Source organism: Vanessa atalanta, chromosome 24 (assembly GCF_905147765.1).
Source record: "Vanessa atalanta chromosome 24, ilVanAtal1.2, whole genome shotgun sequence".
NCBI lineage: Eukaryota > Metazoa > Arthropoda > Insecta > Lepidoptera > Nymphalidae > Vanessa > Vanessa atalanta.
This window is the reverse complement of record NC_061894.1, coordinates 5,629,684-5,652,426: the sequence shown is the minus strand read 5'-3', so window position 1 is coordinate 5,652,426 and position 22,743 is coordinate 5,629,684. Positions and strand designations below refer to the sequence as shown.

Here is a 22,743-nt window from a genome sequence, read left to right as displayed (position 1 = left end):
ATTTTTAAGAAAAAATGGATGTTAGCAAGTTGTTAAAAAATGTGAACAATCTGAACGATTATATATCCGCAACACAGGATTTAATAACAAAATTTTCAAACTCGAAAATTCAATTCAACATGTCGACTGTTCTCGCATTAAATAAAATCAGATCAATTGAAATAGAAGTAAGTAATTTAAACTGTGTAAACTTCTGTTTTTAATCCTACTACTAAAATATTACTTCTATAAATATGACTTTTAGTATTTTAATAAGTGTGATGAAAATGGTGCGGCGTTAAAAATACTTGAACTTATGTTGCAAACGCCACCGTCCAAAACATGGGGTCTGCTTGGAAAAGAGCTAATATCCTTGATGCAATATTGGCTGGATGCTCTTCGCAAGCATCTGATAGTGCACAATAACCACTGGTGGAATTTTTTGAGCGTATTATTGAAGTTTATGCAGGTATTGAGTTGGCTATTTCAAGCGATTAAGTTTAAATTTTTCTAAACAAATTTGTCATAAGATAAAGAAATATTTAAGTGTATAATATTTAATTATTCATAACAACAGTACCAGTTACATTAAATTATTTTTTAGGAAATATGTTTAAAAAATCGCACAATAAATGATATCCTAGTTCAAGAAACAGCAGAATGTTTATTAGATATAGCAACTAGAAATCAACCAAACCTAGCCCAGAGATACAAGATAATTCAGTGTTTGAACAAATTCTGTGCAGAGTCTAGTAGGGAAGTCAGATATGGACTGAAAATGAAATTTGAAATTTATTTGTAAGTTTTACTCCTTGAATATCATTCATTATGAATGATGAATAATTTGAATTATTCATGATATAAAATTCAGTTGTTGTATATTAATATATTTATTTTAAAATAGCATAAAACTGTCAAGAATAATGGTATCGTGTGGCGATCTGAGAACCCAGTATGGCATAATTGAAACATTATTACGATGGCTTCTACCCCGCCAAGATTTAGCAGTTCGGAGGGATGCATCTACTAAATGGTTTCCAAGTAGCTTACATGGAAGTAAAGCCATTGATATATTCTTAAGGCGACCATGGCAAAACTTTTTGAGGGTAATGTTTAAATTTAATTTAACAAATTAAAATAGGCTTTGATAAAAGAGTCTTATGTTAACTAAAAGTAGAACTGGGTGTTTGGGGTAATTAACCAAGAGTAATAAAAAGTATACATGTACCTTAGTGACACACTTTTAATTCTGGTAACGGTAGACGTTAACTTATTTCCTTTACTTCTTTTAGGATGCAAGGGATTTTCTAAATGCACTCAACGAAGCTAGTGATGATATCACTTCGGTGCTTTGCAGAAAATTTTCTGTAGGAAAAATATGTTTAATATCTGTAAGTAAAAATTCTATATGTATTATAAAACAAAGTTGCTTCCCGCTGTCTGTACGCTTAGATCTTTTGAGCTATGCAACGGATTTTAATGCAGTTTTCATCAATAAATAGTGTGATAAAAGAGGAGGATTTATATGTATGTATAATACATGTACATTATAGTTGAGAAAAGCTGAGAGTTTCAACTTGTCTTGAAAACAGAAAAAGCAAGAATTTTTCATTTTGGTTGTTCTTCAATCTAATAGTTATAATTTTATTTTCTTTAGTTCAGACTTTACACTGTAACAAGTGAGATTTAACGAAACACCTCACTGTAATGAGCTCCGTCCCGCAACCCCTCGCGGACACTGCGTCTACTATAGACGTCATCAGCGTGAAGTGTCCATTTAAGTCTCCCGGGTTGTACAGTAAACAGTTTACAGTAAAAGTTGATCCTTCAAGCCGGATATTTTCAGGGCACAGATAAGAAAGACTATTGGATTGATCTGAATACTGGTAGCAAATGTATATCCATGATCTTGGAACCCAAACTTTTAGAAGTTTTAGGCAGTTCATTGTCTCTGTGCGATGCGTTAGTTATTAATGAAGATAATACAAATACCGTTCAAATGCACGGGTGAGATTTTTTTGAATTATTTGTTAAATTCCACCTAAGATGATGGCCAAAAAATAAATAAAAGTAGAATTTGTGAATGAGGACATCCTATATAATCTAAACAAAATTTTTAGTGGTTCGGAAATTCTCATAACGCTGACGGTAATGGACCCTCGACGTATGCACCCGTCGAATGTTCTAGAAGGTTGTGACGTCACGATCGCCATAAGCAGCAGAAGTGATCTGGGAAGAGTGGATAGAGTTTTGAGAAACATCTTTGATAGTAAATATCAGGTGAGTTGATTCCTATTTATTAAGAAGTTACATATTTTATTCTGAAAAATGTACATGGTGGTCGGTGGTCTATAATACTTGGTGGTCGGTTGTCTATTATACTTAGCTGTAGGTGGTATATTATGCTTGGTGGTAGGGCTTTGTGCAACGGTAGGTATTTTATATTACCATTCGGACTAACCATCTAGTTCATGAGCTAGGGCTTAATTGTTCTGCAACAATTATGCATAATTATTTTTTCCGCCAAACAAGAGTGCTTACTACTGTTATGTTCCGGTATGGAGGTCGAATGAGATCCATTTAAACTATAAACGTACAAAAGGAGTAACATCCTAGTTCCTAAGGTTGGCAGCGCAATGGTGATGTAAGGAATGATTAAAGTTTCAGTGTTTATGGGTGCTGGTGACCCTTATCAAAATTTGGATGGTTATTTTGGTTTGAAGGTTGAGTGAACCGGTGTAGTTACTGGCACTACGGGTGTGATCTCATAGTTGGCAATGCAGTGCCAATATAAGAGGAAAAATATATACATAATATTAAAACACTTATTTTTCAGTTGCTAATAGATATTAAAAAATGTATGGAGCTATCACCTCGGCGTGAACACGAAGGAGCACGAAGGGCAGATACATCTGTTAGTATTATTTTTTAATTTATTATTATAATATAATATATATATATATTGTTACCTAAGTTGTAAAAACTAAACTTTTTAAGCCCGTGGGTAATGGTACGCACTCATGGTATATTCTACCACCAAGCAGCAATACTTGGTACCGCTGCTGCGGTTTGAAGGTGTTTCTCGTACCATCAAGTGGCTCGACAGCAAGTTAGCCTAACGAGGGAATAAAAATATAGTTTTTCTTAGTCTAAAATAATATACCAAGTAGAACTAAGTTAGTAACTTATGTTTTATTAACTTTGAGTTAAATTTCCTTACTTTTTCAAAAAGAAATGGTTAAAAACACATTTTTGTTACTATTTTTTGTAATTTTATTTATTTATTCCATAGAGAAATTAAATAAATTATTTCATGATGTAAATATGATTGTACACATATGTATATTTCAAACATTTGTTTACATTTTATATATTCTATGATTTACAAATAATTTTAATATCCCGATAGTAATCAAAAATTCAAAAACAAAATATTCTTCAAGTAGGCTCATAGAAGCTCAGTAGTTACTCTTTCCCACAATTTTAATTTACAGAGTATGTCAGTATTATTTTGTATTATATCCTGACTATAAATCAATAAATACTAAGTCCACGACTTTTATCATTAATATAATCTCGTATTGAGTAATATGCCTCATTTATCAAAATTTATTTGACATGAGCTTTAAATTTTTTGATCGGGCACGTTAAAAATAAATATTTTTCTTGTATCAAAAAAAATGTGGGTAGTTGGATATTTTATCTAATTTCATATGTCAATAATGTAAATTGTCTCTGATGTAGGGAGATGAAGGGAGATTCTCACATCCTGTAGATTTTCAACGCGGAAAACATTCAGGTACGTCCATGAGTGTTAGTAATATTTACTCTATTTTAGAGAAGTTTTGAGAATAATAATGCTGTCAATATAACTGACAGAATAACTCTATAGATATCTCAATGGGATATTATTGATTAGCCTTTAGTATCGTTAGCCTATTGGCTGGTATATATGGCCACAGACCCTAAAATTCAACCCTAGGTCGGGTCGTTAGAAAGTTTTAATTATCGTGTCTCGGAAATCTTGTAAGGTTTTGGTCCGCATTCTGAAGTATTTCCGACAGTGTTGGATAATTATGTCGTTACATCGGTTTACGAGCGACTAGCGAATAAACTTTGCGTTTGGAACGCACTCGTGCCAGTGGCTCTTGAACATGTTCGACTGCGAAATTGGTTATCAGTCTTGTCGAGAACGGAAAAGTAGGCACTGCTGGGCGAGAGCTTGAAATAAAAGTCTTTCATAGTACATTGATGGAGTGTAAATTCAAATTAGTTTTGTTTAATGATTTCTGAAAATCTGTGATTAGTTGACATACTGCCCTGGCTTCGCTCATCCATTCGTTAATCCAATCAGATTATTTATATTTGTGTATTCAATTTTGTATTATGTATTCAGATTTACGTTTTCAATGTACAATGTTTACAATGTACAATGTTTCAAGGTCAGCTTATCATTCCAACACAGATCTAAAGAATTTTTTATTTGTAGCAATTATAATCTTACCGAAAAGCCTTATTTCGCTCTCTAAGGAGGTATTACTATGTTAAATTTTGTATAATAGATATATTTAAATAATATATTATCTTTAGGTTACATAATCAGGCCCAGGAACCCAGTCTCATGGCAGTCACCATCTACCGCGTCGACTTCTTCACTGGCTATGGTGAATATTACGTTTATTTCACAATATTTTCGAGATTAAAAAATATTTATGTAGTTGGAAAATTGGGAAGGTAGGGGAAGATCTCATATCTGAAAAAAAAGCAATCCTTTATAATATAAATAAACGTTAATATTAGTGTTCGACTGAAACCACTTATTCGGCTTCGGCCAAAATGCGCCGAATTTTTAGCCGAAGTTGAAGGTGTCTAGTATCTGCTAGAATTGAACGAACTGTTACGATTCCGCGATGTCATAATGTAGGCTATGCACTGTACACACAGTTGCGCCAGTAATAAATCAAAACAAAACAACTTTGTACATGCATTCGATTATCTAATCAATAGAGTTTTAATTAACAAGCTCTTGAGAAGGCTACGTACAAATGTTCTGCAGCGAACATCACTTAGTGTTATCTTATGACAAGTTAAATAATTTTGAGCTGTTGGTATAAATTGGTACATTTTTTCGGTACAAAAAAATGCATTAGTTTACTAAAGTTTTGTAAGAGTTTATTTGCAAGTTTAATAGTGTGACCACTTGAGAAAAAGTGGAACTTATTGCGAAGTAAAGATATATTTTTATTGACATTATTTCGTAGTGATAGTATTTTTAATAAATTGCTAGGTGAATTTAATAATCTAATATATCGTTTATACACTACGTGTGTACATACGTATTTTATTAAAAAAACATTATGAAACTAATCCAATGAACTGAACTGAATGTCTTGGAGTTATAAAACTTTCGGCTTCGATCTTATATCGATAACCGGTTAAAAACGAAAGTTCGGCTACAGTCAAAATCGGTCTTCGGTCAAACTAATTGTTATCATTGTAAAAACATGGAAATTAAAAATAATTACAAATCAAACTTTCTTTTATGTTTTTTCATATTAAATTACATGTAATCGTAAATATTTCATCTATAATGTTATTGTAATATTTTGTTACCTTTTTCAGTTACGAGAAAAACTAACAGCTTTCCCAGGGTACAGATTCGATAAAGAACCAGTGAGTGTTTGCGCTTTACCACAACTATCCAGTGTTACAGAAGTAAGCGAAACAGACGAACGATATGGATCGAATGCATCTCAAAGTACACTGAAAATTCGGCCCTACGGCGTTTGTCATAAGAAGTACAGGACCGGTGTAGATAGGACGTCTCTAAGTGATACAGAAAGTTTGAAAAAGAGAGATGATAAAACTCTATGCATTTCCCCTGTAATTAACGATGATGATAACTCTATCAGCTGTCTTCTCGTAGCTACGATAGGATCTGCTAGTGATTCTGTTATAAATGACACGTTGGAACGTTTACCGAAGGATAAAAATATACATACAGATAACATAGTTAATATGCTAGCACAGGAAGCTTTGAATTCTACACGAAACATTAATTACAATAAAGCTGACAGTGGTATCATAACAAGCGAAAAAAACTCACAGGATAACGATCGTGTGAAAGAAAATGCACCATTTATAAATAATACAATTAAAGTTAAAAAATCTAGAATAAATAAAAAGTCAAAACGAGTTAACAATTCAACCACTACCGATGAATCGAACACCGAAGTTATTGAAGACACTCCACATTCTGTTAACGTTAGAAATAAAGACTTAATCAACGATTCCGTTGTTAAGCAAACTTACGATATTCAAGCTGTAGAAGAGTTTTTCTCGCAGCATTGCGTAGAGAACAGGAACGGTGATTTGGTCATAAGTCCGACGTTAGCTAAGAAAATAAACGAGACAAGTTCGGAAACAAGTGAATCATTCGATTTCTGTCCTATAATGAATGAAGAAGCCGACTTCAATGAAATAGAAATTATTGAATGTATCAATGAAATTGTTGATACTGTTTGTCAAGACTTTGAAAACTGTTCCCAATATTTGAATGATGATGCAGAAATAAATAATGATACAAGAAATAAAAAAGTGTTAAATAAAACTGTCGCACATCAAGACAAAACTCAAGAAATATTAAAAAATAATCGGAAACCAATCAAAGAAATAAAACTTAAGTTTAAAAATACAAAGAGACAAGTGAAAACGCGTGGCAGAAAGAAAACTAAATTAGATACAGCGATAGTTAAGAGGATGTCCCCCATAATAGAAAGAGATAGCGTAATGGAAGATACAGAAAACGGAAATAATCCCGATCTAAAACAATCAGATGATTCCGAAACTCCATTAATAAAACGGAAAAGAAAGTTGTATTCTCCAAAAGACGATCACGTGTTAAATGAAAGAACTGGTGTTCATGTATCTGAAACTGAAGAAGATACTATTCTATCCGGTATTAAAAGAAATGATAAAACACCCAAATCTTTGGCAACCTCCTACAAGGATATAGAGAATTTACGTCGCAGGTCGATAAGGAAATTACGTGATCGTAAATCTAAGAGTGCTCCATCGCTTTCGCCTCGAACTAAAAACATGAATGATATGTTTGATAACCTCAAAAAAACCACAGAAGGAGAAGAAAAAGTTGTTTTAGCTAGTAAAAAAACCAGAAACAAACATTATGCTGTGTATAATTTTACCAGCGATAGTGAGGATGAGGATTTTAAAATAAAAAAGAATGTAAAAAATCTTTCTAGAACAACAACTAAAAGTAATATAGAATTAAGAGATCGACGTAGACGAAGCAATGCAAAGGTCAACTATTCTGAATTAAACAATGATTCCACAGATGAACAAAATAATAAAAACATGAAACGCAAAAACGTTCGGCAGAGGACAAAGAAAAATGAACGAAAGTCGAGAATATTGAAACCGAAAAACGAGATGATTGATGAACGAATGAGAAAAGCAGCTCCAGAAATGTTTAACACGTCTTTAATAATTGAACAACAGAATGAAGAACCGGTTGACCCGGAACCGTCTCACCTCGAGCCACAAATGGAATATATAGCTGATGAAAATATAGATGAAAACACAACAGTCACCAAGAAGAAGAGATCTAAGCGAAATAAAACAGATTTATCTTTGAAAAAAGTAAAAACTAGACCGAATAAAATAATTGCAGATATAAGTGATAGGGATAAAACAGAAAGTCCTTTGCCAGGGCTCATTATTGAAAGAGAACAGGAAAACAAAGATGCAGATGAATCTATTTCAGTACTGATGCTTGAGAAATTTAAAGATATATGCAGAGACGGTACTATGCCAGATATATCAGAGCTAAACAATACCCAGAATTTATTGTCAGATTTAGACCATAATAACAACAGTCCCAAATTAAACATAACAAACGAATTTAATAATGTTAATGAAAATCAATATAACTTCACACCTGTAAATAAAAATAAAACTGAAAAAGTTGGAAAACATATAAAAACAAATAAAAGTAATAATAATTGGAAGAGACTATTTAAACAAGATACTATTAACGACAGATCTGAATCAAATATTGACATAATTAATATATCAGATCGCGTCGATTTAATTTCGGATAGGACAATAGCTACGATAGGAAAATCACCGATAACAGGACACGGAGACTGTGATGAATCACCGCCAAGTACAAAACATCTAAAACAATCTGTACTACCTAGAGGCTTAGAAACGCAGGATCTAAATCAATCTATGAAAGATTATTTCAATAAACTAACAAATGAACTAAACGAAGTATACAATAACTGTTCTAATAATTCTAGTAAATCAATAGAAGCTATAAAAAATGTTGAAAAATCATCAGTTGGAGCATCAGCCAATATGTTTGAAAAATCTCCTTCTGTATCTATACCGAGACTGTCCGCAAAGGAAATAAGCAAATGGTTACCACCACGCTACAATTCTGTTTTTGGATCCCACCAGAGTTCAGACAGTGACATGTCTGTTCGTCAAACTAGGAGTTGTACGAGAAAAAGTAACAACGATTCGAATTTGAATCAAAAAACTAAAGATAAGACTACAAAGGGAGTCTACAAGTCGATAATATCTCCAGTGAAACTGTTCGGGGAATCAAACGTCAAAGAAAAATCGGTTTCGTCTCAAGGTGACGATTACGTTAACCACATTAAAAGTTTAATGACACACAAGAAGGAAATATCTAAACCGAACATTTCTCAACCGAAACCGCCAAAATACGAATTGCGCAAAAACAAAAATGTCAATGAAAATAATTCTTGTAGTTCTAAAATCAGCACTTCGACTGATTTAAAAGATCAGAGATCTGGTAAAAGGAAATCATCTCCTGTATTTGAAGTCAAGAAAATGAGGAAAATTGATGACAACAATAGTACAGAGAGTGTTCCTGAAAGCGGTCCAACTTGTTCTAGTATACAAGATTGGCTGAAAAGGAATGAACGTGCGCAACTTAGAGGCACAGGTATAGTATTTTCTTGAAAATTACTGAATTTGGGAACTAAAAATAGATCTTATTTTGTATATTATGGCATTTTTGATTAAAATGCAGTAATTTTTCCTTTTAATAAGAGTAATTTGGAGAGTATTCCCATATTTAGATAAACACGTGATTAGCTGAATTTATCCGGCTTTCTAACGATGTCAATGAAGCTCAGTGTAACTTGTCTGGATTGTAACTTGTGATCATGTGATAAAATAGATGTATAAGTTATATCTAAGTTCGAACGCCATTCCAGCTGCATTTAATCAAAGCACGTTTTAACGCATTCGTGCGTTGGAAACGATTCATACAAAAGTTGTAAACAAGTTCGACTTTGAAATTTAACCTCTCTAAGCAGTTTCAATTTAAACATACATGGATTGATTAATTTAATGTGACAAGGAAAAATCTTTTAAAAAATCGACGAGTTGTTTACGCATACCCTCTAACAGTTTGTTTATAATAATTTAAATCTTTCAGAGGAAAGTATGGATTTATCTCTGAAAGATAATTTGGAGAATATAATCGAGAAGTTAGACACGACGTTGGTTGAAATTCATCACAAAACAAGTAAAAAGTAAGTTTATAATTATTGATACTAAATTCATAGCCGATGTTTAAAAAATATTTTATTATAAACTTCAATTAAATGGAAAAGTTGCTTTTGAGTTTCTAGCCGGTTCTTTCTCGATAGAATTCATAAGGGCGATAACTCTATCGAGCACTTTTAAATTGTCATTTTGCAAGTTTTTTACGAGGGAAGCTCTACTAAAGTGCTTTAAGATACCTCCACCAATCTCTCGATCGGCAATGGTAGAATGGAACAAACGTAGTCGGTCTGCAGTTTTTCGTATACATATACTACAAAATACCAAATCATTAAACGTTGGTCAATGTAATAGGTCTACCATGGATTGAATGGTGTGGTAACACAGTACAGCATCAATAGTTTCATTTGTACCAAACTTGTAAAAGGAGAATTTGAAAATACTTAGTAGAGATCTTAAATAAAGTATACCTTTACTTGATACAACCCATACTTATGGATGAAAGTGTTTTTTGAACGAAAAACATTTTCAAAACTACTTAGATAACTATTTCAACATAATCACGATGTCCATTAAAGTATGGATATTCGCGATTATTTTTAAAATCAGTGCCAGAGAAAAGCTTTCGCCATATATGCTGGGTTAAAAGACCTGACATATTTTTTTTACAGATTTGTAAGTATGTTCGTGGAGACACAGAAACATTTAAAAGAGTTGAAGGAGAAACGACACCAAATGTTCAAAGAGACTGCTATGGAGGTGATGTCGGAGGTAGTCAAAGTAATGGACACGAAATTTGCTAACTTTGACAGAAGGTAAATTGAACGTTTAGAAATTACATACAATAAAACAAAAATAATGTTGAAACATGGGAATCTAGTTAGCATTTATGGTTACTCGTTGATTTTAAAAATCCAACCCACATTGTGTCATTAAATATGTACTCCTTACCTTATATCATAGTTATTTCGGTTATGACGTATTCCTGTGTTAAGATTGTCATTATAATAAAATATTGACATCTCAAGACGCCTACGACAAAAAGCAATCATTAGCAAATATAAGTGTATTAAAAAATAAAAAAAAACAATATTATATACTAATCGTGGGCACAAGCTACTAACTCGTATAAATTTTATTTATAAAATTTTCTTTTAAAATAGCTTTTAAATTCCGATAACATTTTAAGCGGATTCGTTATTTTTTGTTGATAGATTAGATTGATTTATATCATAGATTGAGAACTACTGCCATAAATTATAATATGATATATACTCTATTCTAACCATAACAGCCAAATAAACAACATTTGACAGCAAATTTTGAACTGACGGTTGAGAGTTTGATTAATCTATGATATTTTCTATGAAAAAATGGCGTTTTGAATGCCAACGAAACTGTTATCGGAATTTTGGAAGTAAAATTAAAGTGGAAATAAGTAGATACATAAACTCTTAGTAGTGCACAATATGGCTGAGTTTTTAGCAAAACGCATGATATACGTAAATCTAAGGCTTGTTAATCTTTTTTCCTACTTACATTGGAAATTGGAATAGGCAATAGAAATAGATCAAACTGTACATTGACATTAACATAACCATAACATTTTATATTAATTTGGTTCCTAGATCTCAGGAGCTCGATGAGCAGTTTATATCTGATCTCAAAGAAAAGGCACAATATCTTATCCATGAGGACTGCAAAGAGAAACGGGTTATGGTAACATTACTAAAGGAAGATATACAATCGGTCATGCAACATATAAAGAGGTCGGACTGATATCCGATAATATGATATAGATAATATATATTTTTTATTAATTGTAATTAATTTCAAAAATATTGGTTTAATATATAATAATAACACATAGTGTTGCAATTATAATTATAAGTGAGTTATTAAAAATATATGTTTTTCTTTTAAATTTATTTAAGCAAAGATTTATTTAAGTTGTTATTAATAATTTGTTAAATTTTAATATTTCTTTAAAATAATATGTAAAATTGATTGAATAAATTGTTTTAAATTATTATTGTTTATTATACGTAAGAAATAACCTACAAATTTATAGTAATATTTATTTATTTTTCTTAAAATATAAATAACAAAACACTGTATAACTATTTAAAAGATTCCCAAAATTAGACATGAGAAGATTTTTGCTTTAAAATACTGGCATTTTATCTCTAGATGCATTGTGCTCACTTATAAATATAGATAGTGGTGTGCAAATATCGTCAAGAGATAAAACAACTGTTTAAAACACGATTCAAATATGTAACTGTAAATATAAAACTCATAATTGATTAGACAAATTAATCCTCTTCCCGTCATTTTAGTTTAACAGCATATTAGTCCAAAAAATGGCAAAAATCTTAATTATTTTTGTATGTACAATTTTGAAAACACTACAACTTTCGTTTTTATGTTCACATCACTTCACTTGAATATCAATTCAGAGTTCACTTATCTCATATTATCACTAATCACTGTCATACTATGTCTCATCCGGTGCAACTTGGGCTAGGAATATTTGGTGTGGTTGATGTGGAGCTTGCGAAGACACCTGAAAATAATTAAGCAAACTATATCAAAAACTATAGTCCACAAGCTGAACTCCTGCTAAATACTCGCACTCCATTGGTCGATGCGCGCAGCTAGGGATAAGTGCGACGAATCCAATATGTAAATCACGTGAATTAACCAGTGAGCACACAATGCCAGTTTTCCTTTGAAAGGTCGTTTTGTGGAATGGACTTTAATAGTCTACAGTAATTTTTGTTGTTCGGCATTTGTCTATATTTTAATAATAATATGAAACTAGAATATCAGGTGCAAGTTATCTCAATTAATAATTAGTATAAAAAATGCGAATAGATAATGTTTTTTATATAGTTTTGTATACTTGTATAATCTGTGGCGACTGCTGCGGTTGCGGCTGCGCTTGTATAACGATGGGTTGGTTCGGATTATTTTGTATCTGTAGCCGGATCATATTCAACTGAGCCTGGGTTAACTGAATCTGTAAAAAAGTATATAAAATAGATAATCAAGATTAGATTTCCTTAGATGGGTTATATTATAATATATCCCTAGATAGCTTAAATATCATAGCCAAGATTTGATCAAGAGGTCATTATAATTATCATAGTTTGAGTAAATTTTAAAATTACCGGTAAAGGTTGTACTTCACCGGAGGAAGTGACAACTTGCTGGACAAGCGTGACGGGCTGCTGGCTGGAGGTGGTGGTCGCCGCTGCACTTGATGACTGCTGAAATGTTATATGATTCACATTTATATGTTATCATTTTATATAAGAGAAATTTCGAAGTAATTTTTTTAAAAGAGAAAATTTAGAAATCAACTTTTGTTAAAATACCTGAACGATTTGCGCGCACGGCTGTATGACGAACTGAGAATGGTTGTTCATAGTGGCCTGGTGCTGCTGCGCCAACTGGATATGGAATTCAATTGTGACATCAGTTTTGTAACGGATATTTGGATTAAATATCAAGACATCCGATTTCAGATGTCGCCCTGTCTTTGTTTAACTTTACATTGTACGATTTGTGGGAAAGAGATGAAACGAATACGATATAAAAATCGGTTTGACATTCGCTTCATCTCTTTCTCACAGGTGGATTACTGTAAAGTGAAAGAGAGACGGTGAATATTTCATGATTTTAATGTTAGCGTACTTTGAATGCTTTGACGTACCAGAACGATACTCATAATTTTTAGATGCGGTGAAGTAACCCCTCAACATCAAATCGATGACATCTGATATTCCGACGTCATCTGATTTTAGATGTGTTTCGATATATCGAACACATGCCTAATTGCTATGAGTGTCATATGCGTGCGACATAAAGGACGAAAGAATAAGGTAGTTTTTGTTTCCAGATTCCAGAACAAAGTTTTCATATAGACTTTTATATCATATAATTTACACATTTTGTCATATATATTATCAGTCGCAGACGAGTAGTTCAATTAGCCATCAAATGAATAGCCTAGCCTTTTTACTGAGCAGGGCTGTTCAAACAGAGGTCTACAAAATCTCGATTCGCAAGTTTTTATATTGAACTGAACTGAACAAAAGTTTAATTCATAGACATTTATTTAACCAAATAATTGTGTTCTAGCCTAACCAACATATTATTTTTACTTTTAGGTTAGTCTAAAGCAAATTAGTCCAGTCTACAAATGGAAGATGTATTAGCTGAATATTACGTCCGTTTAGTAAAGGAGTTAAGGATTTAAATAAACGTCTAATCAAACTAGTTGGCTGCGACATATCTATACTACTTTTTTTTATTGTTACTTATGTATAAACAAACCAAAAATAAATATAATTATGCAGTTGGTATTCACCTGATCAGCTGAGGTCGTAGCTCGGGGTGGATCTTCCCTAGGCTTACTCGGCTTCAGTTCATGTCTGGGCACTATGTCTATAAGGAAGTCGAACTGATCTGATTTTGTTATCGCCGTTGCTATATCGTTGCGCTGGAAAGAACACAATGTTAAAATTCAAAATAACTCGAAATAATTTCTTCGAGTTAATCATGACAATCAAATCGTAACACATTTTTTATTAAATAGGATAGTTTAATTTAAACTAACAAATGAACTAAACGAAGTATACAATAACTGTTCTAATAATTCTAGTAAATCAATAGAAGCTATAAAAAATGTTGAAAAATCATCAGTTGGAGCATCAGCCAATATGTTTGAAAAATCTCCTTCTGTATCTATACCGAGACTGTCCGCAAAGGAAATAAGCAAATGGTTACCACCACGCTACAATTCTGTTTTTGGATCCCACCAGAGTTCAGACAGTGACATGTCTGTTCGTCAAACTAGGAGTTGTACGAGAAAAAGTAACAACGATTCGAATTTGAATCTAAAAACTAAAGATAAGACTACAAAGGGAGTCTACAAGTCGATAATATCTCCAGTGAAACTGTTCGGGGAATCAAACGTCAAAGAAAAATCGGTTTCGTCTCAAGGTGACGATTACGTTAACCACATTAAAAGTTTAATGACACACAAGAAGGAAATATCTAAACCGAACATTTCTCAACCGAAACCGCCAAAATACGAATTGCGCAAAAACAAAAATGTCAATGAAAATAATTCTTGTAGTTCTAAAATCAGCACTTCGACTGATTTAAAAGATCAGAGATCTGGTAAAAGGAAATCATCTCCTGTATTTGAAGTCAAGAAAATGAGGAAAATTGATGACAACAATAGTACAGAGAGTGTTCCTGAAAGCGGTCCAACTTGTTCTAGTATACAAGATTGGCTGAAAAGGAATGAACGTGCGCAACTTAGAGGCACAGGTATAGTATTTTCTTGAAAATTACTGAATTTGGGAACTAAAAATAGATCTTATTTTGTATATTATGGCATTTTTGATTAAAATGCAGTAATTTTTCCTTTTAATAAGAGTAATTTGGAGAGTATTCCCATATTTAGATAAACACGTGATTAGCTGAATTTATCCGGCTTTCTAACGATGTCAATGAAGCTCAGTGTAACTTGTCTGGATTGTAACTTGTGATCATGTGATAAAATAGATGTATAAGTTATATCTAAGTTCGAACGCCATTCCAGCTGCATTTAATCAAAGCACGTTTTAACGCATTCGTGCGTTGGAAACGATTCATACAAAAGTTGTAAACAAGTTCGACTTTGAAATTTAACCTCTCTAAGCAGTTTCAATTTAAACATACATGGATTGATTAATTTAATGTGACAAGGAAAAATCTTTTAAAAAATCGACGAGTTGTTTACGCATACCCTCTAACAGTTTGTTTATAATAATTTAAATCTTTCAGAGGAAAGTATGGATTTATCTCTGAAAGATAATTTGGAGAATATAATCGAGAAGTTAGACACGACGTTGGTTGAAATTCATCACAAAACAAGTAAAAAGTAAGTTTATAATTATTGATACTAAATTCATAGCCGATGTTTAAAAAATATTTTATTATAAACTTCAATTAAATGGAAAAGTTGCTTTTGAGTTTCTAGCCGGTTCTTTCTCGATAGAATTCATAAGGGCGATAACTCTATCGAGCACTTTTAAATTGTCATTTTGCAAGTTTTTTACGAGGGAAGCTCTACTAAAGTGCTTTAAGATACCTCCACCAATCTCTCGATCGGCAATGGTAGAATGGAACAAACGTAGTCGGTCTGCAGTTTTTCGTATACATATACTACAAAATACCAAATCATTAAACGTTGGTCAATGTAATAGGTCTACCATGGATTGAATGGTGTGGTAACACAGTACAGCATCAATAGTTTCATTTGTACCAAACTTGTAAAAGGAGAATTTGAAAATACTTAGTAGAGATCTTAAATAAAGTATACCTTTACTTGATACAACCCATACTTATGGATGAAAGTGTTTTTTGAACGAAAAACATTTTCAAAACTACTTAGATAACTATTTCAACATAATCACGATGTCCATTAAAGTATGGATATTCGCGATTATTTTTAAAATCAGTGCCAGAGAAAAGCTTTCGCCATATATGCTGGGTTAAAAGACCTGACATATTTTTTTTACAGATTTGTAAGTATGTTCGTGGAGACACAGAAACATTTAAAAGAGTTGAAGGAGAAACGACACCAAATGTTCAAAGAGACTGCTATGGAGGTGATGTCGGAGGTAGTCAAAGTAATGGACACGAAATTTGCTAACTTTGACAGAAGGTAAATTGAACGTTTAGAAATTACATACAATAAAACAAAAATAATGTTGAAACATGGGAATCTAGTTAGCATTTATGGTTACTCGTTGATTTTAAAAATCCAACCCACATTGTGTCATTAAATATGTACTCCTTACCTTATATCATAGTTATTTCGGTTATGACGTATTCCTGTGTTAAGATTGTCATTATAATAAAATATTGACATCTCAAGACGCCTACGACAAAAAGCAATCATTAGCAAATATAAGTGTATTAAAAAATAAAAAAAAACAATATTATATACTAATCGTGGGCACAAGCTACTAACTCGTATAAATTTTATTTATAAAATTTTCTTTTAAAATAGCTTTTAAATTCCGATAACATTTTAAGCGGATTCGTTATTTTTTGTTGATAGATTAGATTGATTTATATCATAGATTGAGAACTACTGCCATAAATTATAATATGATATATACTCTATTCTAACCATAACAGCCAAATAAACAACATTTGACAGCAAATTTTGAACTGACGGTTGAGAGTTTGATTAATCTATGATATTTTCTATGAAAAAATGGCGTTTTGAATGCCAACGAAACTGTTATCGGAATTTTGGAAGTAAAATTAAAGTGGAAATAAGTAGATACATAAACTCTTAGTAGTGCACAATATGGCTGAGTTTTTAGCAAAACGCATGATATACGTAAATCTAAGGCTTGTTAATCTTTTTTCCTACTTACATTGGAAATTGGAATAGGCAATAGAAATAGATCAAACTGTACATTGACATTAACATAACCATAACATTTTATATTAATTTGGTTCCTAGATCTCAGGAGCTCGATGAGCAGTTTATATCTGATCTCAAAGAAAAGGCACAATATCTTATCCATGAGGACTGCAAAGAGAAACGGGTTATGGTAACATTACTAAAGGAAGATATACAATCGGTCATGCAACATATAAAGAGGTCGGACTGATATCCGATAATATGATATAGATAATATATATTTTTTATTAATTGTAATTAATTTCAAAAATATTGGTTTAATATATAATAATAACACATAGTGTTGCAATTATAATTATAAGTGAGTTATTAAAAATATATGTTTTTCTTTTAAATTTATTTAAGCAAAGATTTATTTAAGTTGTTATTAATAATTTGTTAAATTTTAATATTTCTTTAAAATAATATGTAAAATTGATTGAATAAATTGTTTTAAATTATTATTGTTTATTATACGTAAGAAATAACCTACAAATTTATAGTAATATTTATTTATTTTTCTTAAAATATAAATAACAAAACACTGTATAACTATTTAAAAGATTCCCAAAATTAGACATGAGAAGATTTTTGCTTTAAAATACTGGCATTTTATCTCTAGATGCATTGTGCTCACTTATAAATATAGATAGTGGTGTGCAAATATCGTCAAGAGATAAAACAACTGTTTAAAACACGATTCAAATATGTAACTGTAAATATAAAACTCATAATTGATTAGACAAATTAATCCTCTTCCCGTCATTTTAGTTTAACAGCATATTAGTCCAAAAAATGGCAAAAATCTTAATTATTTTTGTATGTACAATTTTGAAAACACTACAACTTTCGTTTTTATGTTCACATCACTTCACTTGAATATCAATTCAGAGTTCACTTATCTCATATTATCACTAATCACTGTCATACTATGTCTCATCCGGTGCAACTTGGGCTAGGAATATTTGGTGTGGTTGATGTGGAGCTTGCGAAGACACCTGAAAATAATTAAGCAAACTATATCAAAAACTATAGTCCACAAGCTGAACTCCTGCTAAATACTCGCACTCCATTGGTCGATGCGCGCAGCTAGGGATAAGTGCGACGAATCCAATATGTAAATCACGTGAATTAACCAGTGAGCACACAATGCCAGTTTTCCTTTGAAAGGTCGTTTTGTGGAATGGACTTTAATAGTCTACAGTAATTTTTGTTGTTCGGCATTTGTCTATATTTTAATAATAATATGAAACTAGAATATCAGGTGCAAGTTATCTCAATTAATAATTAGTATAAAAAATGCGAATAGATAATGTTTTTTATATAGTTTTGTATACTTGTATAATCTGTGGCGACTGCTGCGGTTGCGGCTGCGCTTGTATAACGATGGGTTGGTTCGGATTATTTTGTATCTGTAGCCGGATCATATTCAACTGAGCCTGGGTTAACTGAATCTGTAAAAAAGTATATAAAATAGATAATCAAGATTAGATTTCCTTAGATGGGTTATATTATAATATATCCCTAGATAGCTTAAATATCATAGCCAAGATTTGATCAAGAGGTCATTATAATTATCATAGTTTGAGTAAATTTTAAAATTACCGGTAAAGGTTGTACTTCACCGGAGGAAGTGACAACTTGCTGGACAAGCGTGACGGGCTGCTGGCTGGAGGTGGTGGTCGCCGCTGCACTTGATGACTGCTGAAATGTTATATGATTCACATTTATATGTTATCATTTTATATAAGAGAAATTTCGAAGTAATTTTTTTAAAAGAGAAAATTTAGAAATCAACTTTTGTTAAAATACCTGAACGATTTGCGCGCACGGCTGTATGACGAACTGAGAATGGTTGTTCATAGTGGCCTGGTGCTGCTGCGCCAACTGGATATGGAATTCAATTGTGACATCAGTTTTGTAACGGATATTTGGATTAAATATCAAGACATCCGATTTCAGATGTCGCCCTGTCTTTGTTTAACTTTACATTGTACGATTTGTGGGAAAGAGATGAAACGAATACGATATAAAAATCGGTTTGACATTCGCTTCATCTCTTTCTCACAGGTGGATTACTGTAAAGTGAAAGAGAGACGGTGAATATTTCATGATTTTAATGTTAGCGTACTTTGAATGCTTTGACGTACCAGAACGATACTCATAATTTTTAGATGCGGTGAAGTAACCCCTCAACATCAAATCGATGACATCTGATATTCCGACGTCATCTGATTTTAGATGTGTTTCGATATATCGAACACATGCCTAATTGCTATGAGTGTCATATGCGTGCGACATAAAGGACGAAAGAATAAGGTAGTTTTTGTTTCCAGATTCCAGAACAAAGTTTTCATATAGACTTTTATATCATATAATTTACACATTTTGTCATATATATTATCAGTCGCAGACGAGTAGTTCAATTAGCCATCAAATGAATAGCCTAGCCTTTTTACTGAGCAGGGCTGTTCAAACAGAGGTCTACAAAATCTCGATTCGCAAGTTTTTATATTGAACTGAACTGAACAAAAGTTTAATTCATAGACATTTATTTAACCAAATAATTGTGTTCTAGCCTAACCAACATATTATTTTTACTTTTAGGTTAGTCTAAAGCAAATTAGTCCAGTCTACAAATGGAAGATGTATTAGCTGAATATTACGTCCGTTTAGTAAAGGAGTTAAGGATTTAAATAAACGTCTAATCAAACTAGTTGGCTGCGACATATCTATACTACTTTTTTTTATTGTTACTTATGTATAAACAAACCAAAAATAAATATAATTATGCAGTTGGTATTCACCTGATCAGCTGAGGTCGTAGCTCGGGGTGGATCTTCCCTAGGCTTACTCGGCTTCAGTTCATGTCTGGGCACTATGTCTATAAGGAAGTCGAACTGATCTGATTTTGTTATCGCCGTTGCTATATCGTTGCGCTGGAAAGAACACAATGTTAAAATTCAAAATAACTCGAAATAATTTCTTCGAGTTAATCATGACAATCAAATCGTAACACATTTTTTATTAAATAGGATAGTTTAATTTAACGCTAAGTTTGTGAGTTGTGAGCACGGGTAGTAGTGGGGGCAAGTTCGCGCATATACATTTTCGGCCAATCAACAGTCGCCGAATGACAAGTGAGCGTCCAATGGACGACGAGCATCGACTGACGGACCAATTGAGTGCAGCTTCAGTGACCCCGCCTCAGTCATTTCTCCAAAGAGACTATAGCCAAGTGGCTATACTATTTTAAATTTCATTTTGATGTTCGCACTAAAGTAGTGGGATTTTACAAGATTCTGGCTACAACTATTAAAATCGTTATTTTTTGTTTTGTTTTAGGCAATGTAATGATTTGGGAAAAACATTCTTCTGTAAAAGTAAGCGGTACTTTCATAAGAATTATGCAAATCATTTTTTTTGTTAATTACTTTAATATAATATATACCTGTAATGTCCTTCTTTTATTATCTTCAGTATGCGACCAAGCTCGTAGAGTCAGTTCGTGGATGAAAATCTCTGCTGCTTTTGCAAATAGAACTGGAGCTTCTGCCGATATCATCTTAACTTCTTCATCTAGTTTCATGATCTTTTTGATCCTTGCTAGTGGTAGCACTTGGGTTTTAAAGTCGTCCTAGAAATATTTAATATTCAAATGTTAAATGTTGATACGAACACAGTAGTTACTCATATTATTAAAAAAAAAGCTACAATTTATGTGGGCAGTTATTATTTGTAAAATAAACAGTCATAGACACAAATTTAATTGGATATGTTTGAATCAGTTACAGAATTCAATTACATATTAAACAACCACAGGTTTGAAAAGTAGATTATATTGAGAGGAACCAGTAAGAAACTCAAAAACATCATTACAACATTAAGAGCCTGTAAATTTCTCACTGCTGGGCTGAGGCCTCCTCCCCTTTGAGGAGAAGGTTTGCAGCATATTCCACCACACTGCTCCAATGCAGGTTGGCAAATACACATATGGCAAAATTTTGTTGAAATTATACATATGCAGGTTTCCTCACAATTTTTTCCTTCACTACCGAGCATGAGATTAATTATAAACACAAATTAAGCACATGAAAATTCAGTGATGCTTGCTTGGGTTTGAACCCGCAATCATTTCTTAAGATGCACATTCTGACTGGAAGGTAAGAAACTAAGTTACCTATTTCTAATAAAACAATTTAAGTTTTTTTTTTTAATATAATTCAGCAATTATGCAATCTTTCAGCATATGAGTCTTACCGCATTAATCTTTTTCATGTCATCGTTAACTTTAGTCCAGAATGCCTGTAATGTGTTATGTATGTTATCTAGGACGGTCTCTTCGCCACAATCTGTTTCTTGCTCCTCTGATGCAGCCGAAGAGCCAGCTTGATCTCTAAAATTTAAAAAATGTCACATTACTTTTGGATACATTTTAATAGAAGTTCTTTATAAATAATCAATATAAGATCAATTTCGTATCTCCAGAATAGATTTATTAAAAGGCAAAATCAATAAAGAGGTACTTAAGCCACATAAGGGCCTATTAATAGATATTTTTTTGGGCATATATTTAACTTTGAATTAAGGTATTTTAAACTATTTTTAGTGATAGTTTGATATGTTTTTATGATTCAGGTAATCTCTTAACAAGTATAAGGGAGAGTAGCTCAACTTATACCTTTTTGAGATTTAGAAAAATAATTTATTAAAAAAAATGTGATAAAAAGTATAGTATAGTACAAATAATTACTTAGTAAAATTAATATACTTATAATTCAATGATCATATTAATAACAAATCATAATTCTACAATGTACTGTTTACACATACACACAAATATACAATACGTAAATAGGAATGTCAACTAAGATTAATATGAACTTGTACAATATTTAGGCAATTCTACTTTCTTATCCATTGAGCCATATGAGCTAAAAATAGGTACATACTGAATAGACATCTAAGGAATAAATTGCAATTAAAACTATAGCCAGCTTCAGCAGAGGGCTTTCCAATTTATGGAAAAAATATATTTTAGGTACTTATAAAAAGGCTCGACGAACTGCGATAAGAAAATTTTCGCATTTTTTGTCGCAGCTAACTTCTGATTGTAACACGCGTCACTAATGATATAGATGCATTACATCGATAAAGTTTTTATGATTATTAATAAGTTTTTCAGATATTTTAAAATATTATTATTTATGTAACAATTTATAAACATAACTTAAAAATACGGAGCCGAGTACGTGAACTTACGTTGGCACAAAGAAGCACACGGACATCTTTGTTTAATGCGACGATCTGACGACCTCGGAAAAATAAACTCTTTATTTTTAATCAAATAATGTTTTAGAACAATAATAAAACATTAGCCGCGGCTAAAGTTATTAAAAACACAGGAACCAATAATCAGTGTAATATTTGGAGATCTCCAATCACCAATTACTGAAAATGCGCCACTTCCACGATTCGTCCGCCGATGACCAGTCACAAGCTTGACGTTATATACAGTGTTGCTATATTGCTTCCGATGTTATTAAAAATACTATTTAGATATTTGACTGCTTTTATAAGATTATATCATATATTACAATTAAATTATTTGACTTCAATATGTATTTTTTTAATGTTGATATCTGAGCCTTCAATATATAAAAATATATATCTTTTCGGCATACGTACATCACTAGCCAGTAACCGGAAACTAACTTAAATGTCAT

At 32.1% G+C, this 22,743-nt stretch overlaps 2 protein-coding genes across 2 annotated transcripts; one reads left to right on the top strand and one right to left on the bottom strand.

The window, feature by feature from the left end:
• Positions 1-14: 14 nt before the first annotated feature.
• Positions 15-17,338, top strand: LOC125073532 (putative uncharacterized protein DDB_G0282133). Its single transcript, XM_047684393.1, has 18 exons — positions 15-167; positions 245-448; positions 584-777; positions 884-1,085; positions 1,272-1,370; positions 1,826-1,986; positions 2,100-2,259; positions 2,816-2,893; positions 3,724-3,778; positions 4,570-4,643; positions 5,602-8,974; positions 9,473-9,569; positions 10,212-10,355; positions 11,169-11,309; positions 14,210-14,883; positions 15,382-15,478; positions 16,121-16,264; positions 17,078-17,338. The coding sequence occupies exons 1-18, from the start codon at positions 15-17 to the stop codon at positions 17,226-17,228; spliced, it is 6,201 nt and encodes a 2,066-aa protein (XP_047540349.1). The 3' UTR covers positions 17,229-17,338.
• Positions 17,339-17,541: 203 nt separating this feature from the next.
• Positions 17,542-22,503, bottom strand: LOC125073579 (nuclear transcription factor Y subunit gamma). The gene is made up of 8 exons (XM_047684452.1): positions 22,280-22,503; positions 21,278-21,413; positions 20,469-20,654; positions 19,825-19,956; positions 18,830-18,904; positions 18,623-18,721; positions 18,355-18,471; positions 17,542-18,015 (listed from the first exon to the last, which is right to left on the bottom strand). The coding sequence occupies exons 1-8, from the start codon at positions 22,303-22,305 to the stop codon at positions 17,947-17,949; spliced, it is 840 nt and encodes a 279-aa protein (XP_047540408.1). The 5' UTR covers positions 22,306-22,503; the 3' UTR covers positions 17,542-17,946.
• Positions 22,504-22,743: the final 240 nt, after the last annotated feature.